The 24,974-nt window shown below is 50.4% G+C and overlaps 2 protein-coding genes across 8 annotated transcripts in view; both read right to left on the minus strand.

Annotated features, from left to right (window-relative positions):
• Nucleotides 1-1,019: 1,019 nt before the first annotated feature.
• C3H9orf24 (chromosome 3 C9orf24 homolog) lies at nt 1,020-12,851 on the minus strand. Of its 2 annotated transcripts, XM_052176277.1 has the most exons (7): nt 12,717-12,851; nt 7,707-7,851; nt 4,442-4,554; nt 3,458-3,527; nt 3,047-3,281; nt 1,533-1,619; nt 1,020-1,161 (listed from the first exon to the last, which is right to left on the minus strand). In XM_052176277.1, exons 1-7 carry the CDS (start codon nt 12,849-12,851, stop codon nt 1,059-1,061), a joined length of 888 nt encoding a protein of 295 aa, XP_052032237.1. In that variant the 3' UTR covers nt 1,020-1,058. The 2 variants fall into 2 exon arrangements, with proteins under 2 accessions (XP_052032237.1, XP_052032238.1); XM_052176278.1 differs by lacking the exons at nt 4,442-4,554; nt 7,707-7,851; nt 12,717-12,851 and having other exon boundaries at nt 3,206-3,281; nt 3,458-3,518.
• A 500-nt stretch (nt 12,852-13,351) lies between these two features.
• The window catches only part of Fam219a (family with sequence similarity 219 member A), a 52,936-nt gene continuing 41,313 nt past the window's right edge, over nt 13,352-24,974 (minus strand). For 2 of the 6 annotated variants that reach the window (XM_052176281.1, XM_052176279.1), the window contains exons 2-6: nt 20,220-20,319; nt 17,497-17,599; nt 17,242-17,322; nt 16,550-16,604; nt 13,352-16,205 (exon numbers count right to left, since the gene is read on the minus strand). In XM_052176281.1, the coding sequence (XP_052032241.1) occupies nt 16,047-16,205; nt 16,550-16,604; nt 17,242-17,322; nt 17,497-17,599; nt 20,220-20,319 (498 nt within the window). In that variant the 3' untranslated portion in view covers nt 13,352-16,046. The remainder of the gene's footprint in view (nt 16,206-16,549; nt 16,605-17,241; nt 17,323-17,496; nt 17,600-20,219; nt 20,320-24,974) is intronic. The other 4 variants (XM_052176285.1, XM_052176282.1, XM_052176280.1 and 1 more) reach the window with 3 other exon arrangements.

The following is a 24,974-nucleotide window of genomic DNA, read 5'->3' on the forward strand; positions in this document are numbered from 1 at the left end:
CCTCTGGAACTGTAAGTAAAACCCCAATTAAATTATTTTATAAGAGTTGCCATGATCATAGTGTCTCTTCACCATGCAATAGAACAGTGACAGGAGTCTTTAGGAATCCATTCCCTCGAGGTTGAGGAGCTGTATTCTTTTTAAGAACTAACACAGTGCTGGAGAGATGGTACGCAGGGAAAGGTGCTTGCCAGCAAGCTCACTGACACAAGGTTGATTTCTGGAACCCACGGGGTGGGAGGAGAGGGCAGACTCCCTCAAGTTGGCCTCTCACCTCCACGTGTCACGGATAACAAGTGTAAAAAACGGCTTTAAAGATTCCGGGATGACCTGTGCTCTCATTTCTGGCTGGCAACACTCCAGCCAAGAGCCCCTCGGACGGAGCTTGTAGACCCAAAGAACCTGGGTTCCAAATTCAGTTCTCAGCACTCAGGACCAGACTAGCAGTGTTCCAGTGTCGGCTCAGTAATTTGCAATGCCCACTCCCTGTCCCTAATATAACGTGTAGCTCCTTCTATTAATGACAACCTTTAGACAGACATGCTTGTGTCATGCCATGCCCTTTCCCCTAGAGAGAGCAAGACAATGGGGACTACTAACTCCCTAGAGAGTCTAGCATACCCACCCCTGCTCCCTTGCAGGACAGAGCAGATCTTTCTGTTACAATGTGAAGTTTCTTGATCATGAATCCTTCCAAAGTGATGTTCGGTGGCTCTTAGACTTGGATGGGGGAGGGCAGCGAACATTTCTGAGCACAGGGAGCATTTGGGAATCAGTGGTAGAGATCTGGGATCTGAGACGTGAGAGGAATCTGTGGGTATAATGACAGCTAAAGGGTCTTCAAGTAGAAAGATCTGGATGGTTAGGGGGACTCGTCTCTGTGGTGATAGGGAGAACATCAGCTGGGTTCCTGATCTATCGGGAGGGCACTGAGGGGTGTGCTGAGATGGTTGGGGGGTGGATTTCCCATCCAGATCTTTCCAGGTAAGGACACAGCACACAGTCTTTGTGGTGAAGTTTATTGAGCCACTTCCTCCCTTGGCCTGGTCAAAACTTTACTAGGAAGGGTAGACAGGATAGTTCTCAGACACAAACTCAGGATGGACAACATAGTTGTTTCTCTGGGGACCACCGGTCTTCTTGAAATGACTTGTGTCCCATCTGCAAGGAAAGACGAGTCACTCCAGTTTTCAACGTTAACCTTCTCTCAGCGTTTCATCTCTGATACTGACTGCTCACTGACCTCAAGTTCTGCTGTGGAGTTTCTGGTACCCAAAAGACGTAGCTTCCCAACCTTGACCTCTTACCCTTTATATAAAGCCGTGGGCTCCATTCGGTTTGACTCTAGTTCAGCTGCTAACTGGTCTCTACCAATCATTGACGTCCCATGGCGCTAGCGCCCCCTGGCTTTAATTTCCTGTCTGTGCGCCGCAACAAACATTTCCCGCCCCAAGTAGTCTCCTAGTACACCCGCACTGTCGCTAAAGGAACTGCCTCCAGCAGGCAGGTGGATGCATCTGCGCCAGACTTACCTAAGGTTGGGAAACGGGTAGAATGATGGCGGGGGAGTTGTAACAGCACATTGCATTCCTGGCCGGTGACCGAAGGGCGACACACTCCTAGTGGCGGAAAAAACAGCAGGGAGAGGTCGGATTTTTTTTTTCATATATATATAAATATCCTCGCATTCTGACCTCCCAGATCAAGAACCTGGATACAGAATCAGTCTTATGGTTCCTTCCTTGCCCTTCATAAACCTCCCCCCCACCCCACTACAGCTCGGCCTCTGGGAAGGCTCCAGGAAAGTCCTCTACCATCAAGGTCTGGTTTTTGCCACCATAAGTCTGGGGAGGATCAGGCATAGTCATTAGGACCCAACATCTCCACCTCCATCCCCATTAAGACAGCGATTTCTTCAATGCAAGGAGGTAGGCAGCATTTCCAGGCCATCTAGAGACTCAGGCACTTTCCCACGCCCCCACCCCCTCGGAGGGAAAAGACCCAATCTTTGACAATGAACCAGGCTTGAGGAGGCGTAGGCGATGATCATAGGATTAGGAGCAGGGTTCAAGACCCTTCTGCACGCTCTAAACGGTCACAGACTTGAAAGCCCCGCTCGCAGGCTACACCCGTATTGTCTGCCACGGCTACTGTTGAGTTTCTGATACTCAAGACGTAGCTTTCCAACCTTGACTTCTTACCCTTCATATCAAAGCCGTGAACCCGATTCGGTTGACTCTAGGTCAGCTGTCAACTCCATCCGTCAAGGCTGGCCTCTGGCAGTTTTCTGGTCTCTACCAATCGTTGACGTCCCATAGCGCTAGCGCCCCCTGGCTTTAATTTCCTGTCTGTGCGCCGCAGCAAACGTTTCCCGCCCCAAGTAGTCTGGCACACTCCCACTGTCGCTAAAGGAACTGCCTCCAGCAAGCAGGTGGATGCATCTCAACTTGAGTCTATCACCCTCTAAACAGTCACAGACTTGAAACCCCTCCCAGGCTACACGGGTATTGTCTGCCGCGACTGGAACCAGGCTGGACACTCTGCTCTCTGTGCACTTAGCTTTAACACTCAAGGACGCTGTGGGAAAGCAGTAACCAACCACCTTCCTTGCCCCCAGCGATGATCGTGCCAACTACTGATGGTGCGCCTAGGCCCAGGCAGAGAGAACATGCTGAAGACTAGAACCTGTCTCCAGACCCAGGGGTCCAGTACATGAGTGTAAGGAAAGGAGGCGACTGATGTGGGGATGGGGAGGGTTGGAATCCTCTGAAACTGCAGGATCTCCAGGATACAAACACTTGACGTGTTGACCTTAAGCGCGGTTGGAAAGGACAGGATTGAGGATTTGGGAGTAACCTTCGCGCTGGTTCTCTGCCTCCCTGGGGCCCTAAAAGCAGGCAGAAGCCGACGGGGGCGGGCGGGGGAGGGGGTCTGGCGTGGGAACAACAGGGCAGAGGGCGTGCCCGCAGCCGAGTAGGGTGGAACTCCAGGGGGCGGGGCTCGTTTGTGGGTGGAGCCCGGACAAGGCGGGCGGATCCCTGCGAACCTTACAGTCGGCTGCTGCGAGCACAAAGGCCGCAGGCGGCGTTCTGTGCTAGGCTCCCCGGTGGTGCAGTAGTCCATCCCGCGCAGACAGTAGTGGCGGCCGGAGCAAGGGCTTTCGTATCCTTGATATGGCAGTCGGCCCGGCAGAGGGTCCAAGCACCCGCAGCGGGGTACAATCTGTGGCAGAGTCCGGTTCCGGGACAGCGAGTTCAGCATGTTCACCACTACCTCGCGCTCTGAGCCCAATGTCCAGGATACCCAAAGAACCAGTGTCAGAGGGATGGGGGAAAGCAGAGTCAGAGCCAGAGGCAGAGACAAAAATGGGGACAGAGCTACAATTGCGCCCTATGTTCCTCCAGACCCCCATCCTGCCCTCTGCCTTCCTCTTTCCGCCGCCCCTCCGCCGGTTTACCGTAGGCGTTGAGGCGCTCTGGCTTGGGAGGATATTCCATTCCTCGAACTACCGTCTCCATCCCGGTGTCCTGGAAGCGGCACACGTGCTACCTTTAGCTATAACTCGAAACAGTTGCTACCTCTCTTTTATTTTGGGGGGTGTGGTGTGGTTCTGAAGTGTCCTCCCAGAATACCCAGACTGTTTTCAAACAGCCCAGTCTCCTCTCCTCAGCAGCTCTCCTATTCTCCTAGGTTGTTTCGAGTTGTTGCCCGGCAACGCATTTGCTCCGCCTACCATGGCAAGGTGAGGTTGAGGATGCTAGAACCTCAGCAGGGTGGTAGCGGGTTTTTTTTTTTTTTTTTTTTTTAGGCCTGGGACTCTGACAACCCATCTTTAGGGTTTACCTTATGTCATTTGTGTCTCTAATGTGGGGAGGGGGGGTATGAATATTGCTTTTCCGTCAGAATCACTTGAGGGACCTGTGTGTGTGTGTGTGTGTGTGTGTGTGTATGTGGCGGGGGACGGATCCAGTTCACGGAAAGGTTCTGTTTCAGAGGGGTTCAGGAAGCTATCAGGCTACATTTAAGCATGGCTGTTCTGGGTTTGGGTCTATCTCACATTCCCTGAGAAAGGCCTGGGCCTCACTGGGCCCCCATATCTCATTCTTCTCTTTGCCCTTGTTCTCATCACAAAGGAGGGGAAGGCGGGGCAGGGAGGATCTAACTCATTACTGACTTAAGGGCAGCCCTGGTGTCACAGTACCCAGATCAGATGAGGGAGCACTGCTTGGCAAGCATGAAGCTGGGCAAGGGGTGCACATGTTACCACCAAGCTGGGTCAGAGGCTGGGACCTAGGGATCTACCATAGCCCAACTCCTGGCCTCCATTGTCAGCTATAAAATAGTAAAACCGTAGTGTACAGATGGGGAAGAGACCCTAGAGAACGGAGATGGTGTGTGTGCGCGCGTGCCTCAGGCAGTTGCGGCAGGCACAGGAAGGTACCTTGGACAGTCGAGGAAGATAGGTAGTATACTTGTTCCAGTAGTTGTTGTAAGGACTTGTCTTCCATGCGTTATAGCGGTCATTGTCCAGGCAGCTTGTACAGTATTTGTCCTCTTCAGCATAGGAGTGGAGATGTCAGGATTACATCGCAGGTCATCCAGAGCCCGGGACCTTCTAGAAGTTTCTTCTCTAACCTCTATCACAAAGCCGACCCTCACTGACCCGGGTTCCCAAGGGCTGGGATTACAAGGCCCGAAGCACCACACCCTGTCTACCACCCGTGATTTTCATCCCGTTGAGATCATGTCTCACCTAAGGGACTCCTTTGAGCAAGCTTTGGTATCTTTGGGCTATCAGACTTCATCCTGGCTGTGCCCTCTTTGAATCAGCAAGCCTGGAACCAGTGCTCTCCTCCCTCTACCATCTCCCAGGCCCCAAGGTCTGCCTACTCAACCTTAAAATCACTTGAATTTCTCCCCTCTTCCTCTATGATCTCACTCCTTTATCCCTGTGATACCTTCACCAGGAGACAAAAATAATGTCATGGTTAGCAGAATAGACTCTGCAGTACAGAGATGACAAAAATAATGTCATGGTTAGCAGAATAGACTCTGCAGTACAGTGCCTGGCTTCAAATTTCAGCTCGGCAGGGGAAATGTGTAAGGTTGTTGGGAGCTCTAGATGAGGTAATCTACACAAAAGTTTTAGAAAAGTGCTGAACACACAGGTTCATACCTGTAACTCAGCAGGCTGAGGCAGGAGGATTGCTTTGAGTTTAAGGCCAGACTGGACTATATAATGATATCCTGATTAAAAATTCCAAACCAGACCAAAAAACCCTGATAAATCCCCAGTCTGGAGGAGGTAGAGGCAGAAACATCATGAGTTCAAGGTTCTCCTTGGCTGCAAGTTCAAGGCCAGCTCCAGACTACATGAGACACTGTATTGAGAAAAGAAGTGTGTATGTGGGTGTATAGGAGGAGAGGAGGATGGAGGGAGGAGGAGGAGGAGGAGGATGGAGGAGAAGGAGGATGGAGGAGGAGGAGGAAAAGAATGCTTGCTACATAGGAAGTTATTCCAATTAGCCTACTGGCCTCCTTGCTCCTTCTTTGAAATCCTGCAATCCAACATCAATATAGAAGCTATGATTGTTTTCCACAAGTGAAATTTAGCCAAGAGAACTATTCTAGTTCAAAAACATTTTAATACTGCTCCATCTCTTAACCTTCCTACTAGGCCCTCATGGTCCAGTCCTCAAAGTCTGAAGGATGGAGACAGAGATGACAGGATGGCCTAATGGTGTGCTCCTGTAATCCCAGAATTTGTGGGGCTTAGGTTGGAGGCTCCCTAAGAGCCTGGGTGACATTGTGTATTCGAGGCTATCCTGGGCTACAGAAAGATCCAGTGGGTAAAGGCAAATGCTACCAAACCTAACCACCTGAGTTCAATCCCTGGGACCCACATAGTAGATTCCAGAAGTTGTCCTCTAAACTCTGTGTTGGCTTGTCCCCCTCCTCCATGCACACATACTAAATAATTAATTAAACAAATGTAATAAAATATTTTAAAAGGGTGGGCTTATTGGCACAGCTCTTAACCCTAGCACTCAGGAGGCAGAGACAGGCAGATCTCTATGGGTTCCAGGCCAGCCTGGTCTACATATCAAGCTCTGGGCCCGACAAGGGTATATATAAGACACTGTCTCTAAACTAAACTAAACCAAACTAAACTAAACTAAACTAAGCTAAGCTAAGCTAAGCTAAGCTAAGCTAAGCTAAGCTAAGCTAAGCTAAGCTAAGCTAAGCTAAACCACAACCCCTACAAAACCATACAAGAAGCAAAAGAAAAATAGCTGCGTGGTGGGGGCTGGCGTGAAGCGTGCGAACATTTCTGCTCTGAGTTGGAGGGCTTGACACACTGAGTCTGAAGTGTTTGAACATCCAGGTCCACATGCAAGAGAATGGGATGCTAGTGAGGTCCAGGGCTGACAGATTATGATTATAGTAACTAAAGCTACGGGGCTGGAAGATGGCTTCGTGGTCATGATCACTGCCTGCTCTTTCAGAGGACCAGGGTTCAATTCCCAGCACCCACATGGCAGCTCACAACTGTCTATAATTCCAGTTCCAGGGGATCTGACTCCCTCACACAGACACACATGCAGGCAAAACACCCATGCACAGGAAATAAAGAAAAATCATTTTTAAAAAGTAATTAAGATGGGCATGGAGGTGCCTGATTTTAACCCCAGCATGCAGGACGGACAGGACAAACAGACACTCTGATTCGAAAAAGCAAAACCAACTGACCAACCAACCAACCAACCAACCAAAAAAAGCAATTAAAGCCATGGATGGGTTATGTGAAATGGCTTTGGGGGAAGAGGAAAGAAAAGAGGGGGAGGGGAGGGGAGGGGAGGAGAGGAGGAGAGGAGAGGAGAGGGGAGGGGAGGGGAGGGGAGGGGAGGAAAGGAGAAGAGAGGGGAGAGGAGAGGAGAGGAGGGCTCTGGATAGCGCCCCGAGGAAGCTCACATTTCCTCAGTGAGTGTACGAGGGACTAAAGGAGGGTGAGTATTCCTGAGAGTACTCTGGAGGGTGAGTGCTGAGGCCTCCAGTGGGGGTGGTGATCTCACATACACGTGCAGCTCAGTGTCCTGGCGCCCAGCATTAGCTCGGGGCTATCAGTTCCTTCCACATATGTTTATGAAGATGTGTGTGTGAGAAACCCCACAATAGAGAGGATACAGAAATGAGCAAGACAACAGCTCTCCCTCAAATGGACAGGGACACAGATCATAAACACTTAGCCAAAGGAGAAAGGCGATTTTTCATAAACAATGTGAGTATAGACTGTCTCTGTGAAAAAGAATAAGAAAAAGTTTAGGCAGAGAGAAAATGTCCCCAGCGGTGTGTGTGTGTGTGTCTGTGTGTTGTTGAGGGTCTTGATTAGGGAAGTGGCCCAAGTCATGAGTGCATGATCAGGATGGAGATCAGGGTCCAAACTGGGTTCAAGTTGAGGGTCGTTGCTGGGGTCATTTCTAAGTGAAAAAAAAATCCAGCCCTTGCTAATCATAGGATGGAATAGGAGTGGTCTCAGCTGGCTTTGCCTACTGACTGTCTGAGACACCCCCCCCCAAGACCTATACTTTATTTGGCATTCAGCCCTCAACTGAAGACAAGGGGACCCCAAAAGGAGGCCTTCGTTTGGGTTTCCGCAGATGTAGCCAAACAAGGAGTGATGGGCTGGGGTGAGATGGGGGTCCTACCTTCATCTGGAGAGAGCCAGTATTTCTCAGGCAAGTAGGGGTGGCCTGATAAGGAATTCTTATAGGTGTAGTCCTGTGCAGCACACTTGGCCATCTTCTGCAGGGCCTCAGGATCCACATGGCGGTGCATAGTCTGAGTCAGACCCTAGGCCGCGGGAGAGAGGAGAGGACCTAGGTTCAGGGAGGTCCCCAGCCTTGGAACCTCGGTGGAGATAGGTCTGCTCTCTCTTGTAAGGCCATGGATTCCCAGGTATCCCTCCTGCTAGAGGGACGGTCTCCCGTCACATTGGGCCTTGTGCCTAGGCCTACTTTTGCTTAAGTTTCTGTGTGTGGTTTGCCCATGTGTATGTATGTGCATCACACGTATGCGGTGTCTGAAGAGGCCAGAACAGGGCATCAGGACCAGAGTACTGGATCTGCTGCTATTCGTGAGGCTCCATATCAGTGGTGGGAACTGAACCTGTTTCCTCCTCCTCTGCAAGGGCAGCCAGAGCTCTAACCACTGAGCTGTCTCTCTAGCTCCCAGACCTGCTTTTAAATCACTTGATTGCCCCCTTGTCTCGTTCGCTTGTTTTCTCGTCCAAAGTTGATGCTTGGAACCAGGCTCCGGTTGACTTCATTTCTGCTGTTTCCTGGCTGAGGGGAGCTTCCCAAAGGTCAGAGATGCCCACTTCTTGTTCTCTCTTCTGGACTGTGCCCTCTGCGGGAACAGGGCCGGAGTCTCCTCTAGCTGGCCCAGCGGACACCACCTAGAGCCTCAAGAGAGACTGGGTTTCCGGGGAACTGACTGTGTTATGCAGATATTTCTTTGACAGAGAGGGCATCTGAGACCTTGAAGTGGAAGGATGGGTTTGGTGGGATATCTGCTTTAAAATGTGATAGGTTAGCGGGGCGGTGGTGGCGCACGTCTGTAATCCCAGCACTCTGGGAGGCAGAGGCAGGTGGATTTCTGAGTTCGAGGCCAGCCTGGTCTACAGAGTGAGTTCCAGGACAGCCAGAGCTACACAGAGAAACCCTGTCTCAAAAAAGCCAAATCCAAAAAAACATACAAACAAACAAACAAACAAACAAACAAAAAAAACCCCCAAAACTGTGATAGGTTGTCTCTAAAAAGACCCTGATTCTGCTGTGGTGCTCTCTCTGACACCAGTGTTACCCTCGACCTTGAGACTCTGTCCTTATCTGGTGCTGATATTTTCCCCATTCTTATTTTAGACTCTGGGCCCCTCGACTTACTGACTTACTGAAGGTTACCTCACCCTGCCCATCACTCCTTGTTCCAATAGGTCAATGGGAACCCAAACGAAGGCCTCCTCTTGGGGTCCCCTTGTCTATGGTTGAGGGCAGAATGCCAAAAAAGTATAGGTTTCATGGGTCTCTATAGACAGCCAGTCAGCAAAGCTAGCTGAGACCACTCCTACTTGGCCCCATGATTATCAAGGGCAAAGGATTTTTGTGTATATGGCTAATGTCTGGTTGCTCCCCGAAAGGTCCTTAGTTCAGGACCTTCTGGGGTAATTTGTGCCTAGCTGGTGTTGTCCTGGCATGGTGACATTCCCTTGTGGGAAGGCAGTGTGGAAGCTATGTGCAAGGGTGCCAGGGTTCAGGGCTTCCGAGAGCTTTACATACACAGCGTCTAGCTACCTTTAAACCTACACAGATGTGCATCCAAATACATATATACACATACTAAATACTGATACACACATGTGCATGGAGTGCAGATGTACATGCAAGCAAAACATTAAGAAAAATGGAGAATGATGGCAACTCCAGGTCACACAAACACACACACACACACACACACACACACACAGAGAGAAAGAGAGAGAGAGAGAGGGAGAGAGAGAGGGAGAGAGAGGGGGAGAGAGAGAGCAGCATTTATTTAGAAGCACTTACAGGAATCATCCATCTTTGTGTTAAGAGGCATTCCTAAGATGTTTGTGATCTTTGCTTCTGTTCATAAATAGACTAAAAGAGCTTTGTGTCCACAGCCTTGAGTGATGGTGCCAGCCGCCAGCGCGTGCCCACTGCTGGTCTGGCTGGGCTGTTGCTTACAGACCCCAACGCCAGCACCCTCACACCTTTCCTCTTTTGGGGATCCGCTCTTTTCTGGAACAGCTCCTTTACTCTCAGCCTCGGGTAATGACCCCCCTCCCCCCCCCCTGCCCCCAGCCCAGAAGAGGGCTGTGGGGATTTGAACAGTCACAGTAGTGGATGACCATTTGCTTTTGAGATCCTTGCCAAGGGGTTTGGGGGGAGCCTTGTGACTTTTTCAGAGAGAGCCAGGAAGTCACCCCGAGGCAAAGAATAGAAAGGATTAGTAGGTTTAACTGCTTCTTAAATGAATAATCCTGATTTTGTCTCGGTCCTTCTGTCTCACCTTCAGTTTCAGAGAACCAGAACTGTCAATCCCGGAGCTTTTTGGAATCCTGTATTCTTAAGCTGACCCATGTCAGGCTCCCCACTGCTGCCTCCCCAGATGTGCTAGGTCAGTTGCTGCTGAGCCAGCCTTGCTGGGCGGGTTTTCCTGTGGTTGGCCCCTTTCTCACCATCCCTGTGAATCCTGATCTCAAGTATCCGGTTACCGTAGTTGCAGGCAGGGGTCAGGGCACATGTGTGTTCAGTTTTAACCCGGAGGACTTGACTTCTTTATGTATTCCATACGCTAACCACTTACGTGCTGCAAATCTCTCGGTTTGTGGCTTTTTTTTTTCTTTAATTTTCTTTATGGTTTCTTTGATGAACAGAAGTTCTTAATTTAAACCAGTTGAATTATTAATGTTTGATGGTTAATGCTTCTTATGACTAAGGGAATCTATCCGTACTCTCAGATAATGGGAATAACATCCTGTATTTTCTTCTGAAAACTGTATATTAGTTTCTATATTTAATCTGCCAGGATTTTCATTTTGGGTGTGGTGTAAATTAGGTATTAATTTTATTTCTATCCATATGAAGAACTAGGTTTCTTACTAAGCAGCCTATTTTCCCCATGGATTTGTTGTCCCACCCTAAGCCTGATCTTTTTCCATAGCTTTATTGTCAACCATTTTTGCTGAATATTGTTTCCGTATATGTATGAGTCTGTTTTTGATATATGCTATTTTGTTTATTCATCTATTTATGACTTTATATAACTTTGTAACTAATATGCATAATTCATATGTTTGGAAAATTATCCTGTGTGACTGTGTGTGTTTCTCTCTGTCTCTCTCTCTCTCTCTCTCTGTGTGTGTGTGTGTGCACATATATGGACATCCTGTAAAGGCCCAAGGTCAGGTCAAAGTCCACCGTCGTCTTCCTTTATCCCTCTCTCTCTGCCTTGCTTGGGCCAGTGAGACACTTTCAACTCATTGAGCCATTTGGCAGGCTGGTGTTTTTTTAAATGTATACAGAATAAAAATAAAGCTTATTGTACATACTTAAGGCTTCATATTTCATAGTTCACTAAAGCTAAAGAACAATTAGGTGATTCTAAAGCTGCCGTTGCTTCCAGGCTGTCACCCAGACTGGTTTAAACCTGAGCTCCTTCAGCCTCGGTGCCCCGTGCCTGGCATCACAGACAACCGCAGCTTCTCCCAGCGGTCGGTTTGTTTTCAATTTTACTAAAGTTGCCCAGACTATTCCTTTTATCTATTTTCTTCTAGATCCTCTGTTCGAAGCAGTTGTTATTTGTCTGTGTCTTCTCTTTCTTGATTAGTCTCTTTAGAGATTTGTCTGAGTCTTATCAAAAACCAACCCTTGACTACATTCCTTGGTTAAAGTTTGTCAGTTCTAGTTCTCAGGGTAAAGTCTGTTATTTCTGCTGATTTTGTAATATGGTGTTTGTTTCCTTTTCTCTTTTTCTTTTTTCTTTAAAAAGCAGTGCTGGAGGTGAAATCTTGGGCCTCATGCATGCCAGGCAAGTGCTTTACCACACGCAATGCCACCAGTCTTGATTTGGTGCCCTATGTCTTAGGTTTGGCCTCACTGTGGAAACCTGAAGACCTGCAGTGAAGATGTTTTCCCATAGAAGTTATACAGTGTGCGTGTGCACGTGCACGTGTGTGCGTGTGCGTGCGCGTGTGCGTGTAATAAACCAGAGACATTGAGCCTTGTGTTTCAGTCTGGAACCCACAGATTCATTTCCCCTACTTTCAACTACTTTAAAATAAACATCTCTCATCATGTCAGTAGTTGCATTTGTTGTCGGGCAATCGTGTCTTTTATAGTGTATTTATCACTCATAATTGTCTACGAATTAACTTTACGTGAGGCTTAGGGCTTTGAGACAGGTGTCCACATGCAGCCGAGTCTGCCCTTGAAATTACCGTCCTACAGGTTTCCTCTCCTCGTTTTCTATAGAGCATATTTAGACATAATTTTTAAAAAATTCTACTCATGGATTCCTTTTGTCACCACCACAGGCTCTAATGCCCTACTTGCATTGTTTTTCTTCTATCCCCCAGAAGAAGGGACCGTGACACCCATGCATAAAGACAGGGGCCCCAAAACATTTGCATATCCTGGTCACATGAGACCCTCAGCTCCTCTGGTTCTTGTTTTTTTTTTTTTTTTTTAATTTTTAAAAATTTTTTTTTTGAGACAGGGTTTCTCTTTGTAGCCCTGGCCATCCTAGAACTTGCTCTGTAGACCAGGCTGGGTCGAACCTCCAGAGATCTGCCTGCCTCTGCCTCTAGAGTGCTGTATTAATGGTGCACTCCGCCATCTGGCTGTTTAAAGCCTATCTTAATAAGTCCAAAGCAATCTCAAAATGACTGGGCATGGATCATACCTGCAGTTCCAGCCAGTGCTTGGGCGGCTGATGTAGGCTTATCACAAGTTTAAGGCCAGGTTAGGCTACACAGTGAGATGAGGCCTTGTCTCAATACATTAGCAAATAAATACATAAATATTAAAAAAAAAAAAACAACCCGAAACTGGAGATAACTACAGACAGAGATGGCCGCTTGCCAAGCACCCAGACGCGACTGCATGCTCCTTCCGAACCATCCGCAGTGTACTTACTGGGGTCACAAACTTGTTTGCCTCCCAGGCCCATAGAGGTGGATCCTTGTAGACCTCCTTGATGGAGGTTGGAGCCCTGTAGGAGTCACTGTAGGTGCTGATGGGGGTCTTGGTCTTCCGGGAGAAGAGGAACATGGTAGGGTCTCAAGGATGCTGTAGTGGGCTTTGCCTATCAAGGACTCCTGCTGGACATCAGTGGCTACCCTTCCCCCTAGTAGCCCACACCTCCAGCCTGGAAGGTGCCCCTAGATGCTGTGACCCCTTCTTTTGGGGGACCTCTCAGCTTTCTTGTTCCCTACCCCACCCAACTTCCCTTTTAGCACAGGCAATACCCATTATGATATCACCTGCCTTGGCACATCCCTGTACAGGCCACCTAAGTTCCTCCCCATGCCAGTCCCTTTCTGCCTTGGACCCCTCAAAATGCCCAACTCCCAAGAGTTCAGAGGCCATAGAGAACTTGGGACAGACATGTCACTGTTGAAGAGAGGCAAAGGCTCCGAGTCACAGTCCGAGAGTTGTGACTCACCTAGGGCCACACAGCAGCCACAAGCTCAGGTAGAGGGATGTGTGCATCCAGGTCAGTTTCATTCCCTTGCCGTGGCCCACACCCCAGGTAAGGAGCTGAGTCTGGCTTGTTTGATGCTTTTAATATCATTATTTTGTGTTACACGATACACAACCAAGGATGATGGTCAATACTGCAATGGAAATGTTAAAAAAAATATTATACACGGCTCATGTCTTCCACACACCTTCTTGGAAATAAATTAGTGAGCTTGGAGAAACCTGGCTGGGTAGCAGCCACAGCCTAGGGTGGGAGTGTTAAGGCAGTATCTACATGGGGTGGGGGGCAGGGCAAGCTAAGGCCCTGGCTTTCCCCTTCACTTCCAGACAGGGAAGGAGGGAACTGTGCTCTCTCCTTGGACTTGGAAGCTGCAGGCTGCCAGCTTCCCACCCCCACCTGCTGTGTACATACCGCCTCAGTCCAGTGCCCTGGCCTGCTAGGGAACGAGTGTGTTCACAGGGCACTTGCCCTGGGCTCTCAAGGGCACACACGTTGAATTAGAATCCCACAAGAAGTCAGCAGCGAGGCAGCAGTCTAAAGAGAGGAGGCACCCATGTTCTAGAAGGGCGAAGCAGAGAGCCCTGGGGTGGGTGGAGGAGCTCTAGCTCTGGGGCCCAGATGATGAGTGGGGGGATGCTAACTGGGGTGGGAGAGGGGGGGGCTCAGATGGGGCCACTGTGGGCCTTGTGGCCCCGGCAGATGCTTTCTCTGGCTTGCCTCCTTTGGCATTTTCTTATCTAATTAGAATCTCTGCACTAGGGGGAGGTAAGCTGGGCTGGAGGTGTGGGGAGTGGGAAGCTACACTCCAATTCTTGGGAGTAGGCAGCCCCTGGGTGTGGTGCAGAGAGAGGTGTTTCCCTGCCTAAGCCAACAGCCCCACACCGTCCTCCTGACTACGCCCACTCTAGCCCCTGGCACCCAGAGAGTGACAAGTGAGTAGTATCCAGAGGGCAGAAATGCCAACATGTGGGCTGCCTGGAGCGCCACACTGGCTCAGTGAGCGGAGGCTGGTGGGCCTCACAGTCTGAGACTCTCTGCTGAACTGTCTTCAGCCGTGGAGAGTTACCATCTTACTGCGCTACAGCCTTAGCTTTCCTCCCTCAGACCAGAACAGCAGCAGAAACAACAGTATACGTGATACCTCATACAGCTACACACACACACACACACACACACACACACACACACACACACACATCTTTTCCCCAGACAAATCTACACGTATTTCCCATATCCATGCACATGCACCTCCAGGTGCCTCCTGAGTTCAAAGACACACAGATGTCATAGTCTTTTGCAGAAATTCCTGTGAAGAAATTCCTTCCAGTATGAAAAGACTCTGTCAGTGATGTCAGCTACTCTTTATTTTCCAGTTGTGAGAACTGAAGCCCTGGAGACGCCTGGGAATTGCTTGGGAGCTCAGGGAGAATGCCAAGACTGGGGCCAGAACCCAGACTTCTGATTGCCGGGCTGTGTTCTCAGTGCACACTGCATTCCCAAGCAGGCTCTCACACAGACAGCAGACCACAGCCATTTCCCCATCACAGACACTCACCTGGTTGCCCTGGACAGGCAGGCTCAACACACACACACACACACACACACACACACACACACACACACACACGCACGCACGCACGCACACGCGAACACACACACACACACACGCACACACACACATACGTGCATGCACGCATGCACACACGCACGCACGTGCACACACACGCACTCACACATGTGCATGTACGCATGCACACGCACACACACACATACACACAGTGCATGCATGCATGCACACGCACGCGTGCGCGCGCGCGCGCGCGCGCGCACACACACACAGTCACACCATACCATATACATACAGCCACTTGGTTCACTGTATTTTCTTAGGCTTGCTCTTGAAGAGCCTTCCTGGAAGCCTGCCTCCCAGCCTTGAGCTAGGGTGAAATGGGAATGGCACAGGACGCCAGCCTTATCTCTTTCTTCCAGCCTGGAACCAACAGACAGAAGACCTGTGGTAGTGGCGGTGTGGGGATGAGGCAGAGAGACAGATGCACTGGTCAGAGACCTGTGAGAACAGGTCATACCATCCCCAAACCTGGCTTCTTTCTAAGGCCCATCTTACCTTCCCAACACTCAGAAAGGAAGGAAGCAAGGCAAAGGGCTAGTGGAGGGAGTGATCTAATGGAGGGACAGTATCCTGTCCCTTGGACAGCATGGCCAGGCTTCCCGCCTGGAGATGAGGGGAAAACACAAATCGGTGTATGGGCTGGCCCAGGGTTTGGGGAGAGGGGCTCTGAGGTGTGAGAACTGCCCCATTGTTTGGAGCCCCTTTCCTTCCTTTCCAAGCCGGGCTTGGGGGGGATTCATGGCTTCACTGGCTGGGGCCAACCTTCAGGCCGTGCGATCCCTTCACCGACGGCTTACATTTGGTCTCCTGGCTTTCAGGGCCGCCCCCTGACTGCAGCTATGGGAGAGGTGGCAGGGTGCTCGGGTGTGGTACCCCCAAAGTAACAGAACAAACAGTGCCCACCCCTCCTCAGCCCCGGGGCTCGCGACAGACCCGGTTTTGGTTTCTCCGGCTCCATGAACACACAGAGGTACACGTCCTACCATAGGAGGAAGCAATGACTGTTACGAGGTTGGCGGCTGTAAGAGGCGCGGGGCTGGGGACCAGCGGCCCAGCAGGGTAGGGGTCTCCCCTGCTGCGTCCCATTGGGCCCAGGTCAGCGCCGCCCCGTGCACCGCGGCGACCCCGCCCACTACTGAATGTGGCAGGCGGTGGAGGAGGTGGCCTGACAACACATGCAGGTGGGGTTCACGGACTTGGGGGGGATGAGATCTAGGTCCTCGTCGTCGGGGATCTCGTCTAACCGGTAGCCATCTTTCAGCAGCTGGATGTTCAAATCTTGGTTGATCTGCTGTAGAAAAGGCTGGAGTCAGCTGGAAGGGCATCACCTCGGGCTGGGGCCGCCGCTGCCACCCCAAGACCACGGGACAGCTCCATCTCATCCCAGGTCTCGGGTCAACTCGTGTAAGGTGTCGCCTGCATTTCACACCTGTTCTATTTTAGAGCCCCTCTTTAATAACCCCGGGCTCACGGTAATTCAGGTTAGTGATTTCTTCCCAAATTCTTCTAGCCCAGGCCGCGGCTCACGCGGACACCCCCCCCACCCCCCCCACCCCCCCCCCACCCCCCGCGTTGCAGCCTAGGATAAGGTAGTCTGGCTCCCGCGGTCTGTGGAGGCAAGGGGTGGAGCCTCACCTCTGCAGAGGAATAGCCAGACGAAGAGTATCTGGACATGTCAAAATCATCGTCGCTGGCCGTGGAGAAAAAGAGGAGAAAGAAGAAATGATTCAGAGAAATTAAATAGAAAATTCTCTGCATCTTTGCTCTACCTGTCTGCCTCCCAACAGTATGATTTAAATAACCCGTGCTTATTATGCAAATATATGTTTGCTAAGGCAGGTTTCCTAGCTCGACCTTTAAATGGAGTGGCTTCTTAAGTTCCTTCTGGATAGAACCGCTACCACTCCTTCCGCCTCGTCCTCAGGTTTTTGTTTTAATTTTCCTCCCCCAGGTTCAAATCATCCTGGCTGTTTGGATTTTTCAAAAGCCTACGGCCGGCTAACCAGATGCTACCCTGGCATCGGTTCTTCCCCGGGAAGGGGGACTGGCACCAGGCAGTCCATTAGGCTGTCCGGAGAGTCACAGTCCATCATGGGGCAGCTGTCCCAGGACAGCAGCAAACTGTGCTGGTCCCCGGACCTCTCTCTGCACAATCCTTTAAAACAACAACCACCTCCACCCCAAAGCCAACGCCCACCCCCTTGGGAAACTTGACCCATGGAGAGCTCCTGGCTGAAGAACACAGCCCTGTGGCAATGCGACAGGCGTGGCTTGTACAGCGCCCTGCGGCTTGCCCAGCCCAGCTGCCCCCAGGCCCCCGCACACACCTGTCTGTGTCAAGAGCTACCAGTGGCTTCTCATCAGGGCTCTGGTCAAGCGAGGAGTAGCCTTTATTAGGGACGACCAGCCTGGGTAAAGAATGGGGAGTTGAGTGGCAGCAGGAGCATACAAACACGACATGGGGTCCTCCTCCCCACTGTCAGCCCCCCTCCCCCTGGGCTTCCCTGAGGAGGGAGAGGGTGGAGACCAGTGATGGTAGGTGTTGACTGCTGGGGTCCCAGTGGGGCAGAGAGGACCCCTACCTCGTCCGGGCCATGACGTTGTTCTTCTTGGGTTGCTGGTTGACAGGGCTGCCCATGCTGCCGTTCTTCAGGGAGCCCTTCCGGGCCAGCTCCCTTTGCTTCTCTGCGGAGAACAGGGAAAGAAGCTGTGTCCTGCCCCAGGGGCTGCCTGTGCTGGGCCTTTCTTGTAGACACGTACTTCCCTACTAGGTAGAGATCCCACGGACCCCAGGCACCTGATGCTCGGTGGACACGCACCGGGCCTGGCATAACGGAGGTAGATAGTGGCAGACAGAGAGAGGAGGCTGACCCCTTCCCTGTGGAACCACAGCCCCTAGGTCGGGCAGCCAGCGTGTGCGTGACATCAAGGAAAGGCTAGAGAGGAAAAGATGGACAGACAGCTCAAGCAGTCAGGGAGGCCTTTCTGGAGGGAGGAGGACATTAAGGAAAAAAGTATGTACAAAAGCAACTCGAGAGAATGTAGCTGTGGCTGTGACTAGAATGGAGGGAGAAGAGGTAATAAAGAGGTGAACTCGGGAAAGGAGCCATTCATTCAGTTAATCATTCACTCAACAAACACTAGAATTGCAATTATGCATCAAGTACTTTATCAGGGATGGAAGGCTCCCAGTGGTTATAAACTCAGAGCACATTCAGAGACTCCCATCTCAAAAACCAAAAGAAAACAACCAAAACCCACAGAGCACAAAGGCCTTGGCCATGGGACTGGGGCATCTGGGATTAGTGAGGATGGAAAAGGACCTATTAAGGGTTTCCTCAATGGGAGGGGCAGAAAAGGGTCAGGGTCGAGCAGGAGGCTGAGGGGCCCAGTCTGCAATCTCTCCAGTCTCGGAGCCCCTGCACTTGTGGGGCTGGACATCCGGTGACCTACTACGTGGCACATGACCGTTATTACTATGGAAGCTGCCGGGAAGGGGGCTCAAGCACTCTTTCTTACTAATGTCAAGTAAGGCCATGAAGTAGGAAAAAGGCTTGTTCTATGAAGAACCGTGGCGGGGGGTGGGGTGGGTGTCTCTTTAGCGTAAGGATGGGAGGAGCCCTTACAGCACCTGTGAGTCACTTGAAAATGATCGCGTCTTTGAAGCTCTCCTTTCCTACCCTCTGACCTCTTTGCCTCTATTTTAGTTTCCCAGCCTCTCTTTAGCCAGCAGCAACTGCCATTACCATATCAAGCCTCTAGGGGGTGCAATTTGTCTTGCAGTTCTTGGTGATTTTCTTTATCTCAAGTGAGACAAGTTGTGAATTTTCATGAGCTTTGGTGGTGAGACAACGGTGAAGGAAATAAAAATGCTATTTTAAAAGCATGCTAAGTTTGTTTGGAATCATGGAAAAAATGCAGACAATAAACTGACAAGGCTCAGACTATGAACTACTATGCAACCATTTAAAAGAATGAGGCTCTGGGACATCACGGGGTGGGGTAGGGGGGGAGCAAGGCTCACAAAATGTTCACAGTGCAATGCCTCTTGTACTGAAGTACAAAATGACGCTACAAGAACTTGGAATGGTTACCTCTGGAGAGAGTACAGAACTTCTATGCATTTAAAATACTTTTACTGTCGCATTAAGCAGCAACGAACAGAAGTGGCTGTACTTTGAACAGAATATCCTAGGAAGACAAGCAGGTGCATCAAGAGAACTGCTGTTGTGTTTAGAAAATCAACCAGGGGGCTGCCTGGGTGTGTTGTTATAGAAGGAGAAATGCAAGACCTGTTTTATTTCTTTGATTTCCCTAAAGACACAGGCTCTGTGGAAAAGAATCCTGATAGCGAGCTATGGCGGGGAGCCCGCTAAGAGATAAGAGGCTCCATCTTAACTGAGGAATGAGGAAGGCCGCAGTTTTTGGCGGGCAGATGGAGTCTACGTTCTGAGAAGAGCTAAGGACAGTGATGGCTGTATTTGACTGCCATCTATCTTGTGTGTGACATGTTATAATTCCTCTTCAGGAAATCAGCTCCTTGGTGGGAGTCTGCTATCGTCTTCAGCAGCCTTGGACCAGTGAGATTTTGGTCTGTCAAGGGAGAGGGGTAGTGTTCAGCAGAGGGCGGGGTAAGAACAGCATCACTGGAGCTTTGGCTGCTGTGGGAGTCAGGTGATTTCAAAGTAGTAAGTGGACATGGGATGCACCCCAAGACAAAGATAATGCAATACTTGGAAAGAAAACAAAGGGGCTGGAGAGATGGCTCAACGGTTAAGAGCACTTACTGCTCTTTCGAAGGTCATGAGTTCAAATCCCAGTAACCACATGGCTCACAACCATCTGAATGAGCTCTGACTCCCTCTTCTGAGGTCTGAAGATAGCTACAATGTACTTACATATAATAAATAAAAATTTTTAAAAAAAGGAAAGAAAATGGGTTCTGGGGTTCTAAGAAAGGGACGGTGTCTCCCTAGACAGGCCACCCTGGTCCTGAATCTGTCCCTCCAACATAGCCGCAGCTGCCCTGTCCTTTTGGCTTTCCCTTCCGAGTCCTGACCTGGGGTTCTATGCTTTAAACCTGCAGACCCCCCTAGAACCCCCAGGGCATCTCAGCCGCAGGAATCTCTCAAGGGTTTCAGGAACCTGCAGAGAACACTGACACCTTTGTCTTGCAAGACGTAAGGTGCCTAGGAGTGCTGATGACTTACTTGGAGGTTTAGTCTTGGAATGGTCTAGCCCAAGCTACTTCAGCTGTAGCACCTTCTTCACTTCCCACGTCTCCCTCACCCCCAGACACACTCACCCAGCGTCACTTGGAGCGGGGATGGTTTGTAATTCATGGCTACTGACTCACCCTCCCGCGCGGCACAGTCTCGGTCTGAGATAGAGGCTGCGGCTGGGTCCTGTGGGGGGAAGCAGAGAGACAGGGAAGTATTAGCGTGAGACCCAGGGGTTCCTCTGGACCCTGAAGCCTTCTCAGCTGCCCTTTGGGAGCTTTTACCCCAGCAGCAGGCCAGTCAGCATTCAGGGAGGGAGAGGAAGAGTCTACTAGGCTCTGTAGAAGAAAGGAGATGAAGTCTCCCTCCCAACCAGCAAGAGCCCCGTGCAAGCCAGGCTGCTCCAGAAAGCCCTGCCTAAACCCACAGGCCTTCCTCTGCAAAGGCCGGGGCGAGCTGTTTGGCGCTCAGGTTTCTCCACATATTAAGAGCAGAGTCTGTCTAAGTTCTTCTGAGCTTAAGTTCCTCTGAGTGGATCAAGGTCAGAGCAGGTGCTCCATGAGAGCCCTTCTTTCTCTGTCTTTGCAGGGTCTAGGCGACCAACTGGCCACTCCAAGCAAGGCCTCAAGACTTCAGCCCCTGACTAAAAAGAAGAGGGGAAAACGTCAATGGGGACTTCTGAAGGCCCCAGATGAGCTCTAAGCAGTGTCTCCTGACGGATGGGGATGGAGGTTGAGAAGAGGGACCTGACAAGCCAGCAGGGGACCTCGTGGGCTTGCGCTGTCCTGAAAGCAGGCCACGTGATGCAGGTGACAGGCGGGTAGACGGGCATTCACTCTGGGCGGTATCTTTTGCTCTCCCCGCACTAGTTCTCAATAGCCTCCAGCCCTGGGCCAGGTCCCGCGCTTCCCAGAGTCCTTAGCTGGCCCTGCTCTCTCTCTGAAATGCCCTCTCTGTACGAGATCTGGGACCCTGCCTCATGACATCGGCGATGAGCACCTCCATTTTTATGGGGAGACTAAAGACTTTATTCATGCTAAGCAGCACTTGCACCCACATTCGGACTGGTTTACAATCATTTCTCTATTATAGGCAGGCATATGAGTTTAGTTGCAATTCTTTTTCTGGCATAAACAAAGATATTTTCAATATTTTTCTTAATTGTCAGATTCACAATTATAGAGGGAGTTAAAGATGAGCTTCGCTTAGAATGAAAAACTCTTATTTTACAGTGTTTTTATGGAGTAGGCTCAGTGGTTAAGAGCACTTGTTCTTGCAGAGGACCTAGGTTAGATTCCCAGTATCCATAAGAAGGCTCAGAACCTTCTGATCCAAGGACGTCTGACGTCTGTGGCACCAGGCACACATGTGTGCATATACATGCACACAGGCAAAACACGCATACAAGTAAAATAAAAGGAAATTTGAAAAGTTTTTATTCTTTGAGAATTTCATAATTGTATGAAAATTTGATCCTATTCAACCCTGCTCCTCCTCTGACTCCTCCTACTCCTCCCCTAACTCCTCCCAGATCCTCCCTCTCTTCCCCACTTCCTTTGCTTTTCTTTTTCTTTCTATAATCCAAGAATTCAATTGTCTTAACCTTTTTTTTGTTTGTTTGTTTTTGTTTTGTTTTTTGAGACAGGGTTTCCCTGTATAGCCCTGGCTGTCCTGGAACTCACTCTGTAGACTCAGAAATCCACCTGCCTCTGCCTCCTGAGTGCTGGGATTACAGGCGTGCGTCACCACTGCCCGGCAATGTGTGTTAACCTTATACTTGTAGTTGTGGCACTGTCCACCAGAGCATGGCCCACCAGTGGGCACACTCTTAATGAAAATGACTTTCTCTCAGCCCCAGAGGCTATGAACTGCCATAGCTCTCCCCTTGCGCTAGAATTTTAACTGACTTGGTCTTCTAGGTCTTTTGCAGGTAAGCACAGCTGTGTGAGTTTGTGAGTCCAGAGGACACGTTTTGGTCTGGTCTTTCCTGACCCAAAGGACGCAAAAGAACCCAAGGACACAGGAGTCTTTAGAATGCTTTCTGTGTCCTCATGGTCTCTGGGCATTGTGGGCAGTGGTGAAGAGCCTCCTGGCTGTCCTCCGACACTCACTGTCTGCACTTTGACTGTTTGTGAGCTAAGTACCATGATGACCAGTGCAACACGGGTCCTGCCGTCTTCAACTGGGGACTTCAGAGAGGTCAACCTAAGGTGTGCAGTCTGCAGAGGACCATGCTGCGTGTCCCGTCCTTGAAGACACCGAAAGCAGGCAGACAGGCAGAGAGAATACTCCAGGGCTGGCCCCCAGCATCAGGTCCAGGGATCTGTGGAGCTCCTGCAGACCCATTTCATGTGAAGTAAGGTCTAGAGTGGTGGCTCAGTGACTAAAGCACTTGCCATGCAAGCGTGAGGACCTCAGAGTTCAAGTCCCCAGAGCTCAGATTAGGCCAGGAACACTGAGTGTCTGTGTCCCCCATGTGACTCCAACGTGAGGTGGAGGCAGAAACAGGAATCTCCAGAAGCTCCCAGCCTAGCTAGCGTGGTCTATGCAGCGCTGAACAGAAGCAGCCGGCTCCCTGGACTACACTGTCCTGAGCACCTCACACATGCTCACTCACAATGAGCGAGGGTGCTCACACACCATACACATGAAGACAAAATAGAAACGAGGCAGTGGGCATGAGCTGCCTTATCGTCCTGCTTGTTGCCATAGTGAGAAGGAAGCAGCTAGGATGCTTGGGAGGGAAATTCTGACCCTGTCTGTTCCTGGGTGGACTGGGCCGCCACAGTGGCTCTCAGGGTCCTGAGGGAAGAACGTGGGCCTGTCGCTCTGCCTCAGTCTCTGCCCCCAGCCCTGGGTGAGGTGAGAAGGGCGCTGTGTGGCAGTGGGCAGTGTCTGCATCTCAGATCACTTCCCCAGTGGCAGTCCTTCCCAACCTTCATCCTCCCAGGCTCTGCAAAGCTCCTTGGGAGGCTCCTTTCAAACCGCACACTGGGTCAGTGGCCTTAACTAAGCCGAGGCCCAAATGGTCTCTCAGTTGCTACCCATGGGGGAGAAGGAAACCGATGGCTGGATTCTGTCATTACTCTTAAGCCAAGGGTGAGCTGCCGAGACATTCAGAGGGAGAGATTTTCAAATGGAAAATCCTGTAGCCATGCTAGCAGCACTGCGCAGAAAGGATCTGGCGTTCCTGGGTGCCTCGGTCACATTCCTCTGCAGTGTTTGTCAGGCAGGACACAAAGCACACCCGTTGGGACTGGCTTCCAAAGGATGCTGTGCCCCCGCCGTCCATCTTCTGCCTCCGACCACGTCTGTGTCTGTCTACATCTCTGTGTCTCCTCAGACTCTTCCAATTCTACTTTCCCCTTAAAGAAAGCTGATGCTTCCTGCAGACATTTTACACTGATGACTCCTAAATTGGGGCTTTTTGATGACGAGCCTGCTTCTTGACCCTCTCTACTCTACCTTCCACATGAGTGTTTGGTCTCATTGTCTTTTCTCTGAGGTTGGTTTTAGATAACACAAACCCCTGGGCAACTGGAGCTAAGACAGTGTCCCAGCGCAGACAGGTGCACCGGTTTCTTCTCTGAGGTTGGAGGTGTCAGTGGTAACATGTGAAGCAGAAAACTCAGGAAGGACAGCACTGGGCTGAGGGCTGGGAGCTATTGAGCAACACTGGTCAGCTCTCAAGACCTACTGGCAGGTCCTGGTGGTATTTGATCCTGAGTGAAACCATAGGATCAAAGCCCTGGGCTGAGTGGCTCCATGCCAAACTTGCCCATTCAGTAACTCCCCCGTCACTGTCCACGGTGGAAGGCTATTGAAGCGGCAACTACAAAGGTCTCTGGCACAGTGCCATCAGACACTGTGGACTTCCTGAGTGCCTTCTCTGAGAAATGCAGGCAGTGCACCATGACCATTGTATAGAGATTAAATGTAAAATATTCATGAACAAAAGTAGCAGAGAGGGCTGGGGCAGAAGGAAGCGTCTGGCTCCAAGAATCAGAGAGGATTTAAAATGCCCCCCAAGGACTTCCAACAGGCGTTAGCTAGATCCGGGAACTAGAGTGGGGATTAACAAGATTATTAATAAACACTCAGCAGAGACAGACCTTGAAATACATCTCTAACAGCAATCCATGTCTCTACAACCATTCAAACAAATCCTCCAAAGGCTACGAGAAGATTAATAGCTTCGGCTATCGGCTGATAGCCAGTACAGCATCAACACAGCCAGGGGAAAGTCAAGGAGCCGTCCTCAGAGTTAGCATGCTCCGCAGTTTTTGACCAACTGTACTTCATGAACCGTGTGCTTTGGGTGGGGCTGGGATGTAAGTGGGGTGTACGTGTAGGAATGGTAGTTACAGGGTCCTGGGAGCCTTCAATCAAAGAAATCCGTTGCTATTTCAATTTCTATATTAGCCTTTCTGCAAAATTCTGGTTAGCAAAGGGGGTTTGTTAATTACAAAAAAAGACGACTAAATACATTCCTGGGAGACAGCTCAGTTACCAAGCCTGACAATCCCTGGGATCGAGTGGTGGAAGGAGAGAAACAACTCCTGTAGGCTGTTCTCTGACCTCATTTTGTACACTGTAGCCCCTCTCCACCCCTCACAAGTCAGTATAATAAAAATGAAACGTTAAAGAGTCATTGATGTAAACCATTCTAGACTTGTAAAACACTTTGGGGAAATGACAGGAAACAATGACCGTGAGGTCCTGGACACCTATCCATGCATGTGTGTGTGAGGGCACGCCCACTTATGCTTGCATGTGGAGAGGGCAGAGGGGCCCATGCTGAGATGCTGTTTCTATTGCTTTCTCACTGAACCTACAGCTCC

Source organism: Apodemus sylvaticus, chromosome 3 (assembly GCF_947179515.1).
Source record: "Apodemus sylvaticus chromosome 3, mApoSyl1.1, whole genome shotgun sequence".
Classification (NCBI taxonomy): Eukaryota; Metazoa; Chordata; class Mammalia; order Rodentia; family Muridae; genus Apodemus; species Apodemus sylvaticus.

What these genes read in the sequence shown, in the direction of transcription:
- C3H9orf24 (XM_052176277.1), bottom strand. Translation starts at nt 12,851, where the DNA reads ATGTTCCTCTTCTCCCGGAAGACCAAGACCCCCATCAGCACCTACAGT. An exon ending in ATCTTCCTCGACTGTCCAAG is followed by an intron (nt 3,528 to 4,441) that starts GTACCTTCCTGT and finishes TGCCGCTTCCAG; the next exon opens with GACACCGGGATGGAGACGGT. An exon ending in AGAGCGCCTCAACGCCTACG is followed by an intron (nt 3,282 to 3,457) that starts GTAAACCGGCGG and finishes CATTGGGCTCAG; the next exon opens with AGCGCGAGGTAGTGGTGAAC.